The sequence below is a fragment of the Trachurus japonicus genome, chromosome 7 (assembly GCF_045865225.1).
Source record: "Trachurus japonicus isolate A0001 chromosome 7, Traja_1.0".
Taxonomy (NCBI): domain Eukaryota; kingdom Metazoa; phylum Chordata; class Actinopteri; order Carangiformes; family Carangidae; genus Trachurus; species Trachurus japonicus.
The window spans coordinates 16,753,798-16,775,230 of NC_140913.1; the positions used below are offsets into that span (position 1 = coordinate 16,753,798).

At 41.5% G+C, this 21,433-nt stretch overlaps 2 protein-coding genes across 2 annotated transcripts in view; one reads left to right on the top strand and one right to left on the bottom strand.

Annotated features, from left to right (window-relative positions):
* Positions 1 to 14,802, top strand: part of LOC146984468 (chymotrypsin-C-like) — a 246,211-nt gene extending 231,409 nt beyond the window's left edge. Inside the window, exon 9 of the mRNA XM_085781593.1 lies at positions 14,787 to 14,802. The gene's annotated coding sequence lies outside the window, so the exon portion shown is untranslated. The remainder of the gene's footprint in view (positions 1 to 14,786) is intronic.
* LOC146984474 (forkhead box protein J3-like) overlaps positions 712 to 21,433 on the bottom strand; it is a 54,248-nt gene continuing 33,526 nt past the window's right edge. Inside the window, exons 6-13 of the mRNA XM_085781591.1 lie at positions 20,140 to 20,241; positions 16,490 to 16,648; positions 11,324 to 11,534; positions 7,891 to 8,178; positions 5,739 to 5,840; positions 3,984 to 4,256; positions 3,256 to 3,357; positions 712 to 2,561 (exon numbers count right to left, since the gene is read on the bottom strand). Of these exons, the coding sequence (XP_085637717.1) occupies positions 2,431 to 2,561; positions 3,256 to 3,357; positions 3,984 to 4,256; positions 5,739 to 5,840; positions 7,891 to 8,178; positions 11,324 to 11,534; positions 16,490 to 16,648; positions 20,140 to 20,241 (1,368 nt within the window). The 3' untranslated portion in view covers positions 712 to 2,430. The remainder of the gene's footprint in view (positions 2,562 to 3,255; positions 3,358 to 3,983; positions 4,257 to 5,738; positions 5,841 to 7,890; positions 8,179 to 11,323; positions 11,535 to 16,489; positions 16,649 to 20,139; positions 20,242 to 21,433) is intronic.

Genomic DNA, 21,433 nt, shown 5'->3' on the forward strand with positions numbered 1-21,433 from the left:
TAATCAATACTGTTCACGTGTGGAAAAGAGGCAGCAAATGTCTGTTGCTGACAGACCGGAGCAAAAGAGAGCTGCTTTAGAAACAAGGTTTTCCCTCATGAAAAGAAGCAATAAATACAGTTAGAACATTGTGTGACTTTCACACAGGCAGGCATGGGTGGTCTGCTGGGTTTACATGTGATGCTGGGCAAACAAACTGTAGCTTGGACCTAGGCTGACACCTGTTGGACAACAAGCGATGAGGGTTAAAACAGCTAAAAAGCCAAGGAAGAGGTTGTCTTAACAAGCAAAACTTAGTTGTGTCTCAGTTTCTTTTTTGACCTGACAATTTGAATCACAAAATACAGCATGTTACACTTAAGGTCTTGAAAGTTTTTTTGTTTTTTTTTGCAAAACAGCTGATGAAATAACCACAGCATGTGCAAGTTAGCGCAGTAAAAATGGTCAATGACATTTTAATAAACACTGAAACAGATTTTGAACTGTTGAACCTCCGTACACAGATTATTTATGACACACAAAACGCCAAATTTTTTTTTTTTAACCACTTATTTACAATAAACTGAAGGTATATACATACTGTGTCTCCTGAAGGACAGATAACAAAATACTTTCTTTCCATTTGCTTTTTCCATCAGTTTTTCAGGGGCAAACGGAGGATTAACATACTGTTATTTACAAGGACAACAACACACAAACATACAAGATATATATGCTGGTCACTGTAATACAGCATTTAATGGCAATAATAAAGAGTATTTTTCTTTTTTTTCTACAGTGAGACCTTGTTTTGACCTTCTGAACAATCACTGAGATCTTCCAAACCAAAGAGCACTTTAAGGTCCCATTTTTCACTGTGTACCCACTTATTACAAACAAAGTATTTGTTTCTTATGTGTATTTTTTGAGCTGTACGGAGCCGTATGCAAAAGGAATCGGAGAGGACTATACACACTTGTACACACAGACAAAATTAAACGTCACAGTAAAAAAAAAAATTCAATATTTCACTTAGTCTTTGCTCTTTTGCTGTTATTTTTTTTTAAATGTCTTTTGAATCAAAGAAATACAACGTTCACCATTTTCTTTTATTTTTCTCATTCACTAGATGCTATCAAGCTTCACGTTGTGCAAAAAACTGCTCTTCTTCTCCTAAATGAGGCATCTTGAAAGAACAACCAGGCTTCTCCGTCTGGTCATTAAATGATATGCACTTTCCCAAAATGATCAAACCTTGAAAAACTGAATTGTATCGCACAAAACAATGTAGCCTGTTTCCCTCCAGCCAGCGTCTCCTTTTCGTTTCAAATAGTGGCTGCTGAACGACTGAACAAACGTATTCCACAGTATTTCACATGACTTAGCTTATAAGCTGACAAATGAAGATTTGAAACTTGTCACCAGGACGCTCGCTGTTCGCCTTCAGGAAGTGAACACTGATAGCACCATACAACACGCAGGTAACCTCACGTATGGAGATGCAAATAACAAAGACGTGAAGATGTTTATGAATGTAACACCCTGAGAACATGGCACCATGGACTGTTCCACACACGCACGCACACACACGCACACACACACACACACACACACACACACACACACACAAATAACATGTAAAGTGATGAAAATAATTTGAAAACATAATTAAATATGGTGGATGTTGTGACAGAACAAAGACAAAGAAAAAACAGATTGTGGTGCATAGAGAACCTTTTCAGGCCGAAGAGGCAAAAAAAAAAAAAGTGCCTCTTTTAACCAGCAGGTGGTGGTCCACTCAACCATTACTGATTTGAGTTGAACGGGTACACCACCTCTGTTCTGCTTCTGACTAGAGAGTAAAAGATGCCTGGTACAAGGGAAGAAATGGATGCAATAGTTTAGACCTGTTGAATGTGCATGAATGTGCATGAATGTATGTTCTTGGTTATTTATTTTCTGCAGCGAGTTTCGAAAGTTTCTATTCATTGAAGCCACAGGTGCTGGAATTTCGCAGACATGGGACACACAACACAAAAGATTTAAGAGAACGAAAGGTAACTTATTCACAGACGATTTGACGACACTTTCGGCGACTCGTAACCTTGTCGGTGCGCACAACATGAGGCAGTTCAGAGAGCTTCAGATGTCCTTTTGCTTTGGATGATGTGTGTTCACATCTTGGCTTGGTCCAATTCCATTTAAGTCATTTTTTTTTGAATGATTGTCTTTAGAGTCATCGACCACTTCTAGCAGAAAAAAAGGCCAGCGAGATCAGAAAAAATGTACTTTCTGTTTGTTTTCAGTTGGATTGTCTTCTGTTTTTTTTTCACACTGGAGAAAAGAGCAGGTTGGTCAGTTCCTCACCTGTCATCATGTCATGTCTGTGTCTCTCTCTCTCTCTCATTTCAAGTCTTTCTCATTATCTCTCTGTTCAGCCGACGGCTCTGTTTACACAATGGAGTCCCAGTCAAAGTCATCCTGGATGTCATCTGTAGCCAGCATGCGTCTCACCTGGAAGTGTCCTGGGGGAAGCGTGTGCTGCTGCTGCTGCTGCTGCTGGCTCAGCTGGCTGTGATGACCTGGACATGGAGGAAGAAGATGGGAGTGAGACTCTGATAAATACTGTGACATCTCGACTCTACTTCTGTGTCATTACTGCTGATTTTTTCAATATGTGAGAAGAACAAGAGCCTCAGCAGTTAGTGGAGTGAAGACAAAACCAGCTGAGATCCTGGTAAAAAACCCACTGTGTATCGACCTAAACTTGACATGACATGAGTATCCAGTCTTCAGAGCTGTCCGTGCTACAAAAGGGCCATATCCAATACTGACAATTGAGTTCTCTTGCAACAGGGCACAGAAAAGATCAGAAAAAAACATCTGCAGTTAGTTTGTTAACTTGTTTTCATCATTTTAAACCAAATTCTTGATAACCTCAATTTGCTTTTAAGGAAGATACATGAAAATAAGTTGATGTGTTATGGTTGGCACCATAAAGCCTGTTGAATGATGTCTGTGATAACATTTGAGCCATGAGAAATAAAGGTTTCAGTCTCACACCAGAAACTCAAGGTCTGAGTCTCTGCTACATTAAATGTGACAATTCTGTATTCAATCTGTCTCACGCGGATCCCCAGCTTTATGGATGCACAATACTACTGTATACCCCTGGTAACGTTTTTTGATTGTACCTGCCATATTTTGTCTGCATATACAGTACGTAAATCTACATAGTGTATGTCTCCTCCTGACCTGTGAAGAGAGAGCAGTCACCTGTCAAGGTGGGAGCCGTGGTGCTCATAGGAGGCATGTGGGGGTATCCTGGTGGGCCCATCAGAGAGGAAATGTTCTGTCTTGACTCCATGTACATGTTCCCTGTGGGAGAACAGACAAAAGGCCAATGACTAACTGTCAGATTAGTATCCTCACTTTGTCACAGAGCATGAACTGTTGTCATGTGCGCTGACTGAATTACTGGCATCTTATGCTAAGCTAGAGAATTCAGTCACACTGTGTGAAATATCCCCTCATCTTTACTCTAGTCGCCATGAAGCTGACAAAATCCATAATTCCCTTGTAAATGTATAATGGGGAAACAATGGCACAGTGAGGATTTAGACTGTAATTCAGCTACATGGCCTGGAGCTCCAGCCACCGCCGCAGTGAGCAAATGCAAAAATGTCCCAGAGCAGGTCTCTGGATGTCTACTGCCAAGGTGAAACATAACGCATTTTTATAAGTCTGTGAAATTTGAATACACTGGTGCTGGCACTGATGGTGTCATGGGTGACTCCTCCTGTTAGTTTCACATATGAGCTCATAAAGTTTGCCTATTGCCAGGTAAAAAAGTCTTTATCTCTTTAAATAACTGAATTCAGAGCATTGTAATCAAAATATAAGGACCTCCCCAACATGATGACACGTTTTTATCTGTTTGTTTGTTTGATTCTTTCTGTGTTTCTTTGTTTCTTTCGTTCTAAAGTGAGCGCTATGACACTGACCCGTGCTGATGTGTTGGTTGTGTTGGTTGTGTTGTCCGTGCTGATTGTGCTGGCTGGCCTTTGGGTGCATGGCCCCGTGTGGCTGAGCTGGATGCTGCTGTGCTCCCGGTGGTGTTGGGTGTTGGACCTGAGGTTGCGGATGGGTGGTGCCCTGAGGAGGGATGACCCCCGTGGCGGTGAAGAACTGGTTAATGGAGGAACACAGGTCAGCCATCTGGGCGGCGTCCAGCGTCCAGTTGTTGAGCTCTGCCTGTCGCATGCTCTCCTTCAGACCTGACCCACACAGAGAGAGGAAACTGTAACTGTCACTAACTAAAGAGCTTTTATCATTTTTAGTTCTTTATGCAAATTAGATGATAACAATTACAGTGCCTTTTTAGACTTTTATTTGTTTTTTTCACAACTTCACCTTTGAATCTTTATCACACGGAATAAAACATTAACATATTATACTAATTGCGTTATATTAGCACTGTTGCCTCACAGGAGGCAAGTCTGTATGAAGTTTACATGTTGTCCTTGTGTCTGCATGGGTTCTCTTCAGGTTCTCCAGCTTCCTCCCACAGTCCAAACACAAGCACACTGTTAACTGGTGACTCTAAAGTGTCCATAGGTGTGAATGAGAGCATGTGAGGTTGTTTCTATATGTCAGCCCTGTGATTTGTTCAGGGTATACCCCACCCTCACCCTACAGTATGCCAGCTGAGATTGCAAATTAGCTGTATTGCTAATGGACGGACAAATTAGACGTTGCAGGACTGTGAAAAATAAAACAAGATGAAACAATAGAAAACATAGTATTCAGACTAATGTTCTTATTTAGGATCAACTAGATTGATGGGGTCCAGTGTTGCTCCATCTACCGGTAGTTTATATTCCTTTACATTTGACTAACAATCTTAATTGCTTTTACTATTTTTAGACAAATTCCAGGCCTTGTAAATACTGAGCGTGTGAGGATGCTCAATCATAAGTATTGACATCCAACATATGACATCAAGATATAACGTCTCACACAACGTACAATGAGACTCTCAACCCATGACACCTTTTTTTCTTCCTTTCTCCGTCTAACAAAAGCACACCCAAGCCTCTGCTCACAGACTCTGATGTTTCTCAAAATTACATTCAGATGGCTCATGTTTGGCAGCGTCAGACACCAGAGGTTCGGCTCCTGCTCTTTGGAGGCTAGCCAGAGACAGCAGAGGATGGTATTACGGCAGTGTGAGGGAGGTCAAGCGCTGCAGGAGGAGAGAGAGCAGCAGCGGCAGCCTGTGTGCTATAAGACCAGCCGTCATCATCCATCGTGTGTGGATGTTGCCGGCTTTGTGCGCTGACCGTGATAAGAGGCTGTTACTGAGCCGGGGCCTAATTGGATTATTCACATCATACAATTGCGAGGGAGGCTGTGTGTGTGTGTGTGTGTGTGTGAGAGAGAGAGAGAGAGAGAGAGTGGCAACCTCTCCGACGCAGGATAATGATTTTTATTAGGCCAGTGCTATTACAACACTGCATATTATAATATTGTGCCTCAAGGGCAAGTTTATATGAAAGTGTAGAGAGGAATCATAATGGTTTAATCAAAATAGCTGATCGGCATCATAAGCATTTTATCAGTTCTCACTGTGTCGAAAGAGGCTGCGGTAGACAGCTTTATCAATGCTCCTTTCAGATGCTGGTCACACTGATGGCAGCAGGGCTGTTAGGGGCGTGTATATATGTGTGTGTGTGTGTGTGTGTGTGTGTGTGTAGTACCTTGAAATGGGGAGAGGTCTACGTCAGCCCAGTTGTAGCTGGTAGCAATGCGGCAGCTTTCCTTCAGCCAGTCCAGGTTGGGGTACCAGTCTGATAACATGCCTGGAGAAACACACACACACACACACACACTGCTCACACACTATTTTTGCCCAGTGGCGTCACTTGTAGCTTTAATATTGGCCGTCATTATAATTGAAAATTGATAACGTTTGGTAATTAATTTTGTTCCAACCCCAAGCAGAGTTAGTGTTAGAGATGTTTCCAAACCGCAGGTGTGTGACTGTGCACCGAAACAAAGTATTCATTTATGAAATGTCAGAGTAGATGACTTAAATGACAGATATGACATCATGATTGTTCTGATTTGAGTAAATATATGTATGTACATATTCATGTAGGTGATCTAAAGTTGAATCTATGCTGTGTCTGCGTCTAGAGAAAATGCAGTAAGATACTTTATTTCAATCATTTTTGACTCGAGTGGATTAAAATACTAAATAAAATGAGTGCTGCAACTAATGAGATTATTTTCTGATTATTCATTCAATCATTGTGTGTATGCAACATCAAATGATACCCACTACGGTTTTGTTTCAAACAAAAACAAGATCAAATTCCCAATTTGTTGGAAAACACATTCGAGGACTGGAATCACCAACACATTTTCTTTCATAAATGACTTAACAGTCAACGACATAATGACTGCATTTCTTAATGTGATACTGGGTAGCATGACAATGTGAAATGATCTGAAACAGGTGAACTGACTCATATTAAAAGGAGCGGAGTCTAAGTTCAGCCATCAACCACAAGGTGGTGTGACTTCACACAGAAAGATTCCAGCTTCAGCTCTGCTTATGAGAAAAAAAAGGAGAAAATGCTTTTCACAGCCCCCATCACCACAAAACTAAACAACAATACATTCTCAGACCGTGGATCAAAGACAGAGGGATTGCCTTCATTCATCCTCAGCTGGGTTGAGGGGAATACTAACCTAGATAAATAATGTCTGAATAGTCCTTTTCTCTGGCCTGAGAGCTGTGTTGCGGAGATACAGGGGAGGGAAAAAAAAACAAAGACTGGGAATATGAGGAGGAAAAGCCTCAGTGAAGCTTTGGAGATGCCTGTTTGTATCAGGCCAGGCTCATAATATCAAATTCTCCGGCACCTTATAGATGGAGTATTATAGGAATGCAATGAGTCTGTGCAGAGACAACCCTGTTCTGTTTTGTTAGGTGAATTGCATTTACACCTGTGAGGCTCTGGGAGTGTGGAGAGGTAGAAGCATGGTTTGATGGTGTGCTGCATCAATATATATGAAACATGAAACTGTACTGTACACTCTGTGGGTTCCTATCGCAAGACTTAATAAAATGGTCTGCAGCCGAGAAGAAAAATGTGTTATAATGGACATGTAGGTCTAGGTTATTTTCTTATGTTTCCACATTTTATACATAATGTGCGGTGACTGACAGCTGGAGCAGTTTACGCGTACAGGTCACTGACTGTGCTTTGAGTACAAGGATGTTTCAGGTACACTGCTGATGTAAAGCTGTAAATACAACTCTCTAGAGAAACCCTGTTGATACAATTAGCATTTTGAATCCATTCATTTTCAGATTCTGTCACAATTCAGCAACAATAAAACATTGTGAATATCCCATTACTCTGATTTCATGGCTCTGGTGAAGTCATCCCCTCATGCTGTGTGCACAACGTGGCATCGGAGTGGGAGAAACAGGAAAGCCTCTTGTTGAAAGAATTAATAGACTCCATGGAGGAGATTACCCACAGTGCTAGTCCTGCAGTCACACCAGATTAATTGAAAGGTTGTCCAACATTGATCTTTATAATTATTAGTATTAAAATTCATGCATTTGCAGCAACTCATTAACATGTTGAAATCAGATACTGCCAGAACTGTGGAGCCATTTTGGCACGGGTATGTGGACACATCTAAACTTCTTCATCCAAATGAGAGATTTTAAGTCCTCCATACCTCCTACTTGTAATTACAGCTGGGAGACTGACATTAACAGTGTGTATCTGACATCTAACATTTTCAACTCCTACACATACAGTACAGTGAATGCCTCATGCCTGTCGAGTGGAAAAGCGCTCCCTGACTCGTACTGTAACTTGTCCTCACCTGTTGTGGGGCAAGTCTGTCCAGTGTGACTCTGGTGGGAGAGAGACGGGTGCTGCTGCGGGTGCGCGGGGTGCTGTTGGTGCTGACCGTGCTGAGCGTGCGCCTGGTGCTGGCTGTGGGTGGAGTGAGGGGAGAGGTGCTGCTGGGTGTGGTGGGGGTGGTGCGGCGTCTGGCCGTGGTTGTGTTGTTGGTGGTGGTGGCCGCCGCTGCTTCCAGCGCCGGGAGAGTGCTGGTAGGAGCAGGCGGTCCGGGCCTGCTGGCTGGAGTCAACGGGCATCCCCATTAAACCTGGCAGAAGAATGAACACATGGGAAAACTGAAAATCCATTTGTGACTACATGGACTAAGAGGTCTCTGAAGATGAACTGAACTGCTGTCCATCTCACTTCACCATTTTCATCCAACCAAATGTTTCCCACACAGATTTACACCCACTAATAATGACTAAGGCTCAAATGTAATAATCTAAAAATGACATAGAAAACCATATTTTAACCAGTGGAAACTGAGACAGATGCGTTCTGATACATGCATGGACATGCAACCCAAAGACATGTTCCCTATGCTCCCTATGCTCACAACTTGGAGGTTAGTGTCTCTGGAGCAGCAAAGAGCCATCTGTATGCTGTGGAGAGGACAGGTTCGGGCTTTCTTTACTGCACAGATTGACACATCTTAAATAAAACACCACAAATGTAATGACCTGTCTGAGGTTGTGGCTTCAGACGTGTGTTATTTTTTGTGAAGATTGTAGTTCCTCCAAAGAACAAACCGCAGTTAAGCAGAGATCAGGAAAAAAAAGAAATAGTCAGGAAGGTAAAGTGATTTTCAGAGAAGTAAAGGATGAACTTAACAGGGCTAATAAACTGTGTAGGGATAAAGTAGAATGAAGTTGTAACCTTCAGGGAGCTCCTAAAAGAATTAAAGTAGACATTTCTCACCACCATACAACCCTTTTAACTCGCATTTTGAGAGGTTTGACTTTTCAGTGAGTAACAATATATTAAGGTAATCACTGGGTCTACATGACACCATGGTGCAAACGGCCTGTTGTATCCTCAATGATTGATGAAAATTCAAGTCAAATTGCCTTAATATGGGAACCTTCCCATGTGGTTAGTAACCTTAGAGAATATAATAAGATCAGGTCAGTGGTTGTCCAGTCGATTATTATTAACATTTCCTCTGTGACTGACATACACACACACACACACACACACACACGATCATCAAAACTGTTGGATTTCGTATATTTTGGCAGAGAAACGGCAGAGGATTCTTGTGAATGGAAGTTTTTTGGATACATAAGGGTCATCCCATGAGCGTGCTTTATCTTCACTTCTAATTATGGATCCTGACAGCCGTAGAAACTGTAAAACAGGAAGCTACCTTGTTAAATGTTTAGATTGTGCTGTGCTGTCTTCTTTTCAGGTATGTGCTTTTCTTGCTTTGATGCTAACAACTGCATTTTTTTTTAACATTAACTAAGTTCTGTGAGTTCAGGTAAATGGTTCTTTTGGGATCTTTGCTGTGTTCAGGCTGAATATAAACACAGAGACGATCATCAAGTGTGGCCTGCAGAGTGCACTGCAGAAAGACTATTTATATTCCTGTCAGTATATTTGTTCTTAAGTTGCTTATATCAATCTTTTGTTTTGAGACTTTTTGACCTTTCTTCTTTATGTGCTGTTCCGCTGCTTATCGTTGACAGACAGGGGCAGCGCTGTTAAGATCTCTTCAAAGATCAGTGAAGTGAAACACAGGGACTTGAGTTTGTTTTGTGACCAACAAATCATAAGGAAATCGATGAGCGCATTGAGTTTCTCTGAACATGCGGCCATTTGGGAGTTGTTACACTTTACTTGCTCGTACAAGTGTTCTTCTTTTATTCCAATCTCTTTACTTTCTCTACCAGGTGGCAATTCAATGCTCCATGAAAAATAGTCACAGTCACTGTGAACTCACCTTCTGGTGAAAGCAATATATCAGTATTCACTTTGGCTCAAGGACGAACTGAGATACTTTGGTCAAAGGTTAATGGTCAGTGTAAACTCACAAAACACAAAAGTTAACACTCATGGATGCATACAATATAACAGAAATGTCTAATAGGTTAAAATGATTACTTTGATTACTTTTTATATCCAGGCGGTCATAGGTCAACTTCATAGTGACATCATAACGTTCTGTAAAAACACTTGTGGTCACTCGTAGCTGTAACTCAGGAAGGGAAGATGGTGACCTCATTTCCTGCAGCTTGGCAGGTTGGTGGACGAAACAAAGGCACTAAGTCTCCTTTATAATATTGGAAACATGGCACTTTTATTTATCCCTTTGAGATTAACTTGGCATAAGGAAAAGTGGAGTGTTATTATGAAATAAATTGTTTGAACAACTAACTTCTCATTCTGCTTCAACTAATTTCCAGTCCTGATGTCTTCATTTATTGTTATTTTTGTCTATGTTTAGCCTGTGATTTATATGGATGGAGCTGGATAACAATCTGACAGGAAATTACTGCAGCCCCACCTGAGTCAGTTACAGATTTGGTGTTTGGTGTTGCATACACCGTGGCGATGAGCTCCACTGTCCTGATGACTCATTGTGACTAAAATTCTCAAGCACAATGACTGTTGCCACTATTTCCTGCTGAGCATCACACTTAAAGGACCCCGTCGACCATCTGCTTAATCCTTTTTGTGCCTCTGCGTTACATCCAGTAACTAGTACTCTCATTGTCTCATCTTTCCTGTGTGTGTGTGTGTGTGTGTGCGCGCGCCTCTGACCGCAAATTGAAGGGGACCTAGTTGGAGGGTGAATGCAGGCAGCAGTTGCCGAGCTCAACAGAGCGACTCAATCTCTTCAGCTGCATAACATACGTTGTGGATGTGTACGGGGAGAAGAGAGCGAGAGAGGGAAGGTGATAGGAGGATGGTGGGATGGTGGGGGGTCCAAATAGGAGGACGCCTGGTGACCTGAAAGCTTCAGGAAGCAATTAGCGAGATGCTTCACAAACTTTAGAACCAATCTAATTAGCTGCTATCAAAGCTGCAGAACCCTTTGCTCTGCTCGACTGCGGATGTGTTTTAGAGTTTTTTTTCTCCTTCTGTTGAATTCTTCTTCTTAATTGCCTTTACTCATTTGACTGAGCGAGCGGTAAAATGCAGATATGCGGAACAACAGATTGTTTGTTTATTAAAATACAATGGAGTAGGAGTAGTGTGTGGTGGAGGTTAATACTGAAATGCTTTCATTGTGAGGAAAGCAATGTTAAATTCTTTCAATTTCAATGGGAGCTTAAGCTTGACAGTTAATTATGCACATGAAGCCTGACAAAGGTTTACACTTTTTTTTTTCTTTCTTCTGTGAACACTAGTGTCATTATAAATGTTGGACAGACACACAGGCACTGGAAAAAAATGTTGACACCCACCTTGTGAGAAAGACTGCTCAAAGACACACTTGTAAAGACTGCGGAAAGAAGCACTGAGGTCCTCGAAGTCCGAGAAACAGAGCTGTTTGTCCCGCAGCTCCGGGACCGGCAAACTGTACTGCGGCTGCGGGGGAGGAGGGGGAGGCGGCGGGGGCTGGGCGGGCTGCTGAAGGCTCAGGGACTGGGATGAAGGCTCTGAGTGGCTACTCACCTACAAGACAGAGAGACAGATAGAGAGGAGAGGGAAGAGTGAGAGGGATGCGCTGTGAACATTCAAAAAAGACAAACTGGGAAATCAGAGCAGCTATAACGTTACCACCACAGAATCATCAATTAAAGCTCCGTACTGGCCAATAAAATAATCCAAACATTCAGATTCCCGGTGAATCGCTGTTCACCCCAGACTCCTGCGTTAAGGTTTTATTGCAGCAATAATCACAACAATAACTTTTACTAATAACAATAATCATTTTGGTGCTCTAGCTGTGCTCATGTGATGATTTGGAGCATATCTCCTCCTGCCTGAATCAGCCTCCCAAACAGGTCTGAGACACACAACATTACACAAACATGAGCACATATGTGAAGAAACAGTCACACACCACAGACTGCTCATACAGGGGAGGTAGAAAGTGGATCAGCAACGAGGCATGCAGGTTTCAGTGTTGCCATATGTTCATACGGGCTACCTAGAGCTGGTTACATAAACAGTGAGATCGGACAGTATATGGCACACAGTTATAAAATAAATATCTTTGAGAAGCCAACACTCTAGAGTCTCTATGCAATAGCTAGAAAAAACTGGCTATAGCTGTGGTTCAGCACTGTGGCAGGATCTCTAATCAGAACACACACTGACTCTCACAAACACACTCACTGAAATGGTTTTCACAGGTACTGTACAGGCAATGTCACATTATTGAATGTTATATCATCATATTTATCAAATTGTATCTTGATTTTGAGCTGCAAGTTCTACATATGCAACTTAAATTTTAAATCATACACCCAAGTGTTGACGCGACACTGAGTTGAGCCTCTGCTGTTCTCTCAGGTCAGGTAGTCAAAGTTAGACACCATTCGCAGCTTGGTTGATCCAGTGTTACCATAAGGAACTAGACGACTTTCAGGAAAATACGTTTTATCTCTCCTTTCCTTTGTAATATTATAAAGAATGTCGACCTGCTGAATTTGAGAAGTGCACTGAAAGAACTTCTGTTATGATTTGATCATGATATATAAATAAAATAGATTTGACTTGACAATTTTCACATAAAACTTCACTGTGAGAGAAGAACAGGTTGTTGGCCTGCTTGGTCAAGTACGAGTGTGTGGTCACTAATGTCAGCATTGGAGAGGGCTGCAGCCTGTCAGTCAACACCTATAGACTGTACATGGGAAACAAAGTCTTTTATAGTAACTCTGTATTTTATTTAAGGGAGAGCTGCATGATGAGACAGATGATGAACTAAAATTCAGTAATAACTACATTGCATTTCAAAGAATTTAATTAGATGCAGGGTTAAGGTTTGTGCCTTTCAAATTCAAAGTATTAAAATCTACAAATCATTTTTTGCTTCAGTCAGAGGTGGGTTAGACTGATGATTATACCCAATTCAGTTTCATGTAACTGCAATAAAGGCACTTGTGTGGAAACATACAAAAAAATAAATATGGTGTTTCACATATCTGTCTCCTATTGTGAATGCAGCTCATCTTCCTCCACCCTCATTCACCTCATCCTGACTGTCATCTTCCTCACCGTCCACGCAGCAAATAGAAGCAATTTGCTGTGATCAGTGTGCCTCCACAAATATAAAGCAACTTTGCATGTCATATCCCCCCACACATCTACGTCTTCCACCCACTGACTGCAGCCTCTCCATCTACTCTCCTGGTGCCACTGAGATCTCTGCCAGTGGTGCCACCAGTAATCACCGTCAGTCAGGAAGGTATCACCTGTGCCAGGTAATGAGGCAGAACTAACCCTGATCCCACTGGACTAGACCACAGATGAGGTCTGGAACGATAGAGGAGAAGGGTGAGGGGTGGTGGATGTGAAGCAGGGAGGAAGAAAACAAAAGATGGCCTCTAGAAATGAGAGGTTAACGAGATGAGATTGCACTGACCTTTGCTAATGCAGGTGGGAGGTGAGCGGGGAAAAGTGATTGATGGTAAAAAGGTGAGCAGCTGTTACAAGGGAAAAATAATGAGGGGGTGGGAATTTTTCAGCACTTCTGTAATTCTGGACCAAATGTTTTTGGATTGAGACTGGCCTTTAAAATTGTGTTACATTTGGTTTAAAGGAACAGATGCAAACACTTTGACAGACATGTCAAAAGTGCTACACATTTTACTAAAGTCTCTATAATTTGATTAGACATAATTGAACTTTAATGACTCGAATGGTGAACTTAATCTGTTGCAGCGATGTGGAGTAATAGGATACACCGAGTAAAACAGAGTGAATAGAAGGGGTTTCCAAGGAATATATCAAAGTGCTCCCACAGGTTTGTACACTGAGACCATGAATAGACAGTATTTCAAGCACTACACAAATCATACAACATACTCAACTACATTTTGCAGAGAAATGCTATATTGTACTCCACTGGGCTACATCTTTTCAATATGCATAATTTCCTGTTACTTTTCACTTAACATGATAACATACGATAAGCTAATTAAATAAAACACATTGTTGGGTGGCGCTGTGGTACAGAGGTTGGCACTGTCACCTCACAGTGACAGTGGATCTGCCAGCAGGCTGAGGCCCGTCTGTGTGGAGTTATCATGTTCTCCTCATGCCTGCATGGGTTTTCTCTGTGTACTCTCACAATCATTAGACATGCAGGTCTGATTAATTGGTGACTCTAAATTGCTCATGGTTGTGAATATGAGTGGGAGTATGTATCCCACCCTCGTCAATGTCAGCTGGGATGGTTCCAGGTTTCAGACATTAATGAGTTGCTTGCGATTCCAGCAAAGAGACACTTCCCAGCCTTTTAAACACCGGAACAGGAGCAGCATTTCACTGCAGACATCAAAGGACCAGAGCCAAAAAAGATCCGGCTCTGTCCCTTCCAGTAGATGGCATCCATGCTCAGGGACCAGTCCAGTTCACTGTCCAGTTGCACACTCAGGTATTTATAAACGTGCACCACCTCGGTGTCATTCCCTACATGCTAACTGGCCAAAGAGTGGATATGGACCTCAATGACTCCCTGCCCTCTCCTGATACACGCCACATGGTTACAGTGTACGTAGAAGTAAAAGCAGTTTCATAATGTCCAGCTACATCAGTAACATTTAAAATGACTTTGCATTTCAAATGTAAGGATAGAAGAATTTGTGTCAAACTTTTTATGGGTGGAAATGATGAAAAACGTTGTGATTGGTCCATTATTAAGGATGAACTGTCAATACTGCCACTGATGCAACTGACATTTTATTTTAGATCCAGTAAAATAAATGAACAGATTAAGGTAGCAGTAGATCAGTGACTTTCATGTTCTATAAGGTAAAAAGACTGTTTTTGTCAATGGGAAAATAAGGCTTTAGTTCAAAAATTATACAGTTATCCTTTACAGACTCCAGCAATGTTTCTTCATCTGATCCGCCTGTGATAAACTGTTTGTTGTTTACACTAATATTTTGCTCTGAATATGAATTGCTCAGCATGGGACAGTTTATGTCCTGACAGATGGGTTGGCTAATCTACCCCCTCCTTCATAAAAAGGCAACTTATTATCATCTCACACATACACTGCTTGAGAATAATCAATTCAAATAGCCGAAGGACCTTGTTTTGTAAAGGATGAGGAATCACTTAAACAGCCAGTGTGAAATCAGGCCAAATATGTCTCAGTGTATCAGTGGCCTGCCAAGTCTGGAGTGTACTTCACAGGGGCCAAGACCGTAGGCACTACAACAGCAGACGATACGGCACAGACTTAATTTAAATAATGCTCACAGTGTGTGTGTGTGTGTGTGTGTGTGTGTGTGTGTATGTACAGTACTGTATGTGGGACCTGGTAAAAACTCATGGTTGGTGTGAGGTGGCCATTGGTAATGTCCTAATGAGACAGTGCTGCACATACACACTTCTCTGTTCCTGTAGAGCCACACAAACACAAACAGCACAGTCTCCGTGTTTAGATGCAAACTAATAAAATTGTTTGATTTTTATTTTATTAAACTGTGCCACTATATTTCAAACTTACTAGTACTAGAGTAGTCAGGTGTTGTTGGTCACGGTAAACTGTAAGCACAAATGGAGATCTCTACTTTTTCCCCCTACAGTTTAGTTTTTGTGTGATGGAAGTAGGCTACTTTTCCAAAGCATACAGTACCAGCGTTTCTTACGGGCACAGAGCTTATTTTATGGTGCCGACCCTGAGGGGTGTGAGGGGTCAAACAGTTCTGATAATCAGCTGCAACTCGAAATTCAGTTCACAAGATAAATAATGGGTGCATTTGAATGTAGCATCCACTGAGGGACAACTGAGTTTTAAGTCAATCTGCACTTTGAACTGTATTTTCACACCTCTAAATGGATAAATACAAAACTCCTTTTTTGCAATGGGCAATTTGATTTTCTTGACAAGCCCAGATAAATTCTGCGTATGGGTAGTAGTGATTGAAATTGTTCTGTCTATCCATGCATTTTTCAGTCAAATGAAAGATTTATTTTTTCATACTATCTGCTTAACCATACTGATACAGTACAGAATAATGTATACTGTATACACTGATTGTGCTCTGCAAAAGACCACAAAAATAAATGAAATATATTTGCTTGCAGTCTGAGAATCGAATAGAAAATGAGAGTTTCAGCAGTGTTCCAGCGTTCATGTAGTTAGCTGGTTACCACCTCCTCAGTCTGCTGAGGGTGCATCACACACCTTCTGTACTGACTGAGAGTGTCTGCATGGGTGCCTGAATCATCCACATCATGTGAGAATAAAGTGAACAAAGGACATACAACACAGATAATTTTGATTTAAATGCTTAAATGTCATTCAAAACCGGTCCTTTCAAGATTAAAAATAAGAAAAAGAAAAGTGGAGTGTCCTTCAACTAGGCAGAACGTCTTGAGGTCGACTGTAGTGCAGATAAAAAATAAGCAAAGATAAATACGCAGATGAAATAAAGAGCAGGTCTTACTGGTGTGTAGCTGTGTACGTTGCTGCCGCTGCTGACGGCCGTGTTCAGGTTGTTCAGGTTGACAGACGCCAAACTCTGCTCTGAAAGACTGTTGCTCAGGCTGCCTCCCAGACTCCCGGGACTCTCACTGCCCTCTGCCTCAGGGTTGTACAGCGCTACCTACACACAGACACACACGCACATCGATAGACACACACACACATTCATGTAAATGGTAACATACAGGGCCAACATTTTAGGCAGTGCATCATAAATGTTTATCAAAACCAGTCAGTCATGAGTCTATCGTTCCTCCTCATTTTGTCCATTTGCTAAGCCACTTCCAGACTGAAGTGAACACTGCCCACCTCAAGAAGTTACACATGCACCATTAACTTGTGAGACAACCCATGGGGAAATATGGAAATTAAAGTGCTGCAAGCAAATTAACCCTGCTGCTGCATAAAAGCCCAGAACCTAAACTTTTCCCCTTAAACATGGGAATTTTAATTTGGTGTCCTGACCCTGAGACCACTGCGTAACAGGAATTACTTTGTTGTCTGAGAGTCTGGCACCACTGAAGACACGAGTTTCACTTCAGAGGGAGTCTACTGCATATTGTCTAGTGGTGACAGATCACAGAGCTTTTAAAAGCAGTGCCTCAGGATTATGTTGAATCATATTTCTCTTGTTTTGTTTGACTGTCAGTACTTGTGAAGCAGTGCGCCGGCATTACCTCCAGGCTACATTTAACTGTATAGACAAATCTGAAAATATAGCCTTAGGGTGAGGCAACAGTAACCGCTCTCTGGGGCAGTGATCTCCCCTGTAGAACATCTTGCAGCGGTAAAAAACAAGTGTTTTTGAGTGGCGAGTTTTGAGTGTTTATCCTGAACATTTCTGTGGGTGAATGAATCTGTCATTCCTCTTACTATGTCAGTGTAGTATCGGTAACTAGAAAATGATTCTGTAGTTTACAAGAGCACAGAGGTTCATGCCTCTTTGTTAGAAAAGAAAAGAAACCATCAAACACATCATAATGTTTCTAGGAAGACCTCAAGTTTTTTCAGGCTTAGCAGAGCCTCATTCACTAGGAATGTAGGAATGCAAGTAAAAACATTACAATATCTGAACGTAATGATGACTATAATAATCTTTGTCAAGGAAAATACCTTCTGTTATCCTAATTTCCAAGTATCATATTATAAGAATGTCTTTTTTAAAACCACAGGCTCTCCAATGCAAACAGAATATCAGTGAGCAGAGGTGTTATTGGAGAGGGTCTGATGCACTGCTGCGCCTGCAGGACGCCACCTGTCTGGATGTGGGTGGATTTCATTGACGTTGGCATTGGCATCATTATCTTCAAGGTCTTCCTCATGCTGCAGTGAATCATTGTTTCAAAATGTATAGTGATGACTAAGACCAATCAAGTTTAAGTTGTCTCTCCTGCGGTAAAACAGATTAAGTGCAAGCTGACGTTTCAGGTGAGTGAACAGCTTCCTGTTGTCTCTTCACAGCAAACTGTCTGGGGGGAAATGTTGCAACAAAGACACTTGATGCTGAGCTGCTTGGCTGCTAATGATGTTCACCTCTCACTTTCTATTGTCAAACTCCATGACTAATTTGTTGGGGTGTCTTAAAAAACTGAGAAACAGAGATGGCCAATATGTACAGCTGAGTCAATGTCATTTTTAGGCAAGGTGAGGCAATTTTATTTGTATAGTCCATTTCTACAAACAGTTTCTCTCTTACATAGCATCATAATCATTAGGATTAGTCATCACATGGTATGGAGGTAATAGAAAATCTGATTATATACCAAATTATATGAATCGGTTATCCTTGTATTACTGTAGCAATTTCATATCATATTTATTTATTTATATTTTATCTGAAAAAACTGCAGAAGAAATGTAAATCTAAGGAGCAGATTTAACAGCAACTGCCTGGTTTGTAAAACTATCAAGTCCAGTTAAATTTCCTGTGATCAAAGGGTCTCATAATGACTCATTTTTCTGGTCTAGATCTGTGAAAAGACTATGATGGAAAAATGTGCTGTCAAGTCCAGACGTTCACATCACATCCAGACCAAACACTCAGAGTTATGTGAGCTGCTGCTGCTGCTGCTGCTGCAGGATAAATTTCTCTTTAGTCGGGGTCAGGAGAAGGGGCTGTGAACTACACATCATCATTCTGTCCGTGTGTATATGTGTCAGTGTATGTGAGCAGACAGGCGTCAGAGGTCCCAGTTGCTGCTTGATCTTTGACCCTCATACAAGTCAGTTCGTGGTGTGTGCATTTATGTGTGTCATTGCGTAAGGATGTGTTTGAGTGTGTAAACCACTAATGGTGCGAGAAATACGTCTACTTCTGCTTCAGTTTAGTCTTATACCCAGTATAATGGAAGTATATTATTATTATATTATACCGGTATGTTATAAGTATAACCAGGTAGGATTCATCTGACTTCCTACTGTCTAATTCATTCAGACTGTTAAAGAGACATAATGTCTTAATATTTATTTATGTATTTATGTATCAATACTTAGTTATTTTGATGTGTCATTGACTTGTAACTGGGAGAATGGCCCATGACATTGACACAGTGCCCCCTGCTGTCCTGGCATTGTACCAAGTAACTTTTGTTGCCTGGCTGGCATCGCAACAACGTACGTATCGCTTTTCAGCAACATGTCTCACAGCAACATCACCACCTGTCACCTAGCTATAAGAAACTAGCTAGCCCACTATTCTCAGTATGTTTGTGATGGCAGAGGAAGAAGAGACCAAATAAGACATTGTCAGTGGAAGAGAAGAAGAGACAGAAGCTGAACAAAGGACTGGACATGGGTAAACCTTGGACTGGTGTTTTCTTGTCGGCAAGATACAGGATGCAAGACCGAAGTAATGTCTCTGCAGGTAAGATGGGTTTCAACTTGTGCCAGTAAATGCACATGTATTGCTGAGAAACGCTCAATTTGCTTGTACGACAGCACTGTAAAAGGGAATTAGACTTCCCAAATGTAGGGGGACCAAGAGAGCAAAAACACACAACTCTCCTGCAGTTGGGCTTTGAGAAATTCATAATAATTGCAGGCTCAGGCCAATAAAGCAGCAGCATTCTGGGCATTGTTTTGTTGTTGTTGTTGTTGTTTTTGTTTTTTACAACAATTTAAAATTTCTGTATGTAACAGTTTGGGATGCTGACTCATATCATGACCAATACATAGCAGCATTACAGGTCAACCACTCATTACTCACCCACTCTCTGCCTTCAAAACTAAAGAGGCCTGCAGAGGCTGAGTTATAGTTAATATTAATGTATCTCCTCTGCTTCTCGCCACCCAAATGGCTTCTCTGAAACACAATCATCTATAAACCTTTGACAATAATTTAAGGTCAAGGTTGGCAAGGTTCTGTCTCAAACTGGGAGATACTAACAGCTGATAACATGAAGTGTTTGTTTCATTACCGATTAAAATGCAGATTTTCTTCTTGAATTAATTAATTATATATTATTAATCACCCTCTTACCTTAAACCATAAATGAACACAGTGTTTGGGAAGAAGCACTTTGCACACTAAGAAATATATGTCTGTTGGGATAAACATCTTAAACTGGTGGGTTTTTTTTTTCCAGTTTTGTGTTGCTTTAAATAACGTCGTACCTTGTTGGTCACAGCATTGATGGCCAGTGTGGGAGACGCCCCCCCAGACATGATGCAGTCCATCCTCAGAGACTCTGACTCAAGGCTGTAGGGAGTAGATGCCTGGTGGGAAAACAGGACAGATGACGGGGAATGGAATAACAAAAGTTGTTGTAACTCCAACAACGAGGTCAAGCTGTCTCATTTGAATCCGTGTGAGATATATTACAAACATTGTGATCGATAAATGACAAATAACAAGAGGCACTTGGGATGTCTTATGTCCCAGCATCGCCATGACAATAACACGTGCGCTCACAACGCCGATAGTTTGTCATCAAGAACGATCACACAAGGTCTAAAAACAGTTTCACCTTATTCATTCATTCATTTTTTCTATACCGCTTATCCTGCACTAGGGTCACGGGTGAGCTGGAGCCTATCTCAGCTGACTTTGGGCGAGAGGCGGGGTACATCCTGGACAGGTCGCCAGTCTATCGCAGGGCTAACATATATATTTAGACAAACAACCATTCACACTCTCATTCACACCTATGGGCAATTTAGAGTCACCAATTAACCTAACCTGCATGTCTTTGGTCTGTGGGAGGAAGCCGGAGTACCCGGAGAGAACCCACGCATGCACGGGGAGAACATGCAAACTCCACACAGAAGGGCCCTAGCCGGCCGGCGGGTTCGAACCCAGAACCCTCTTGCTGTGAGGCGACAGTGCTAACCACTGCACCACCGTGCCGCCGAATTTTGAAGATTTTTTTTCCTATCCTGACACATTTACCCCTGCATACTACAGACCTGCTATCTATTTCAACTTGTTAGAATTCAGTGTTAAGGAGTTATGGCAATTTCTCAGAAATCAGCATCCCCTCATTAATATGCAAATGTATGCAGAGAGGTGCTCTGAACTCTAATCAGTTCATGCACTCTATATGAGGTACCTGGGGCGTACAGTACGTATGAAGTTTTAACTACGTGTTGGTTGCAACTTATTAATGTGTAGAGTCACAGAGTAGCATGGTGGCAGGACTCACAGTGTAACTCTGCTTACCTGATACACACCTGCATAATCTGTCTAGAGATCTAATTATGCTATGCTATATTAACGAATCCACAAGGTGAGTGGGTGATGCCAAAATGTGTTTTTCATCTGATACCAAACTATACCAAGGCCAAATCATTGTTACAAGCAGCATGTAAGTGAGAGAAAAATGTTTTTAAGGTGAATACAGACAAATAATTTACCAAAAATTGGTATTTCTTGTTATGAGATGTGAAGATGAGCCACTGGTTGTAATAT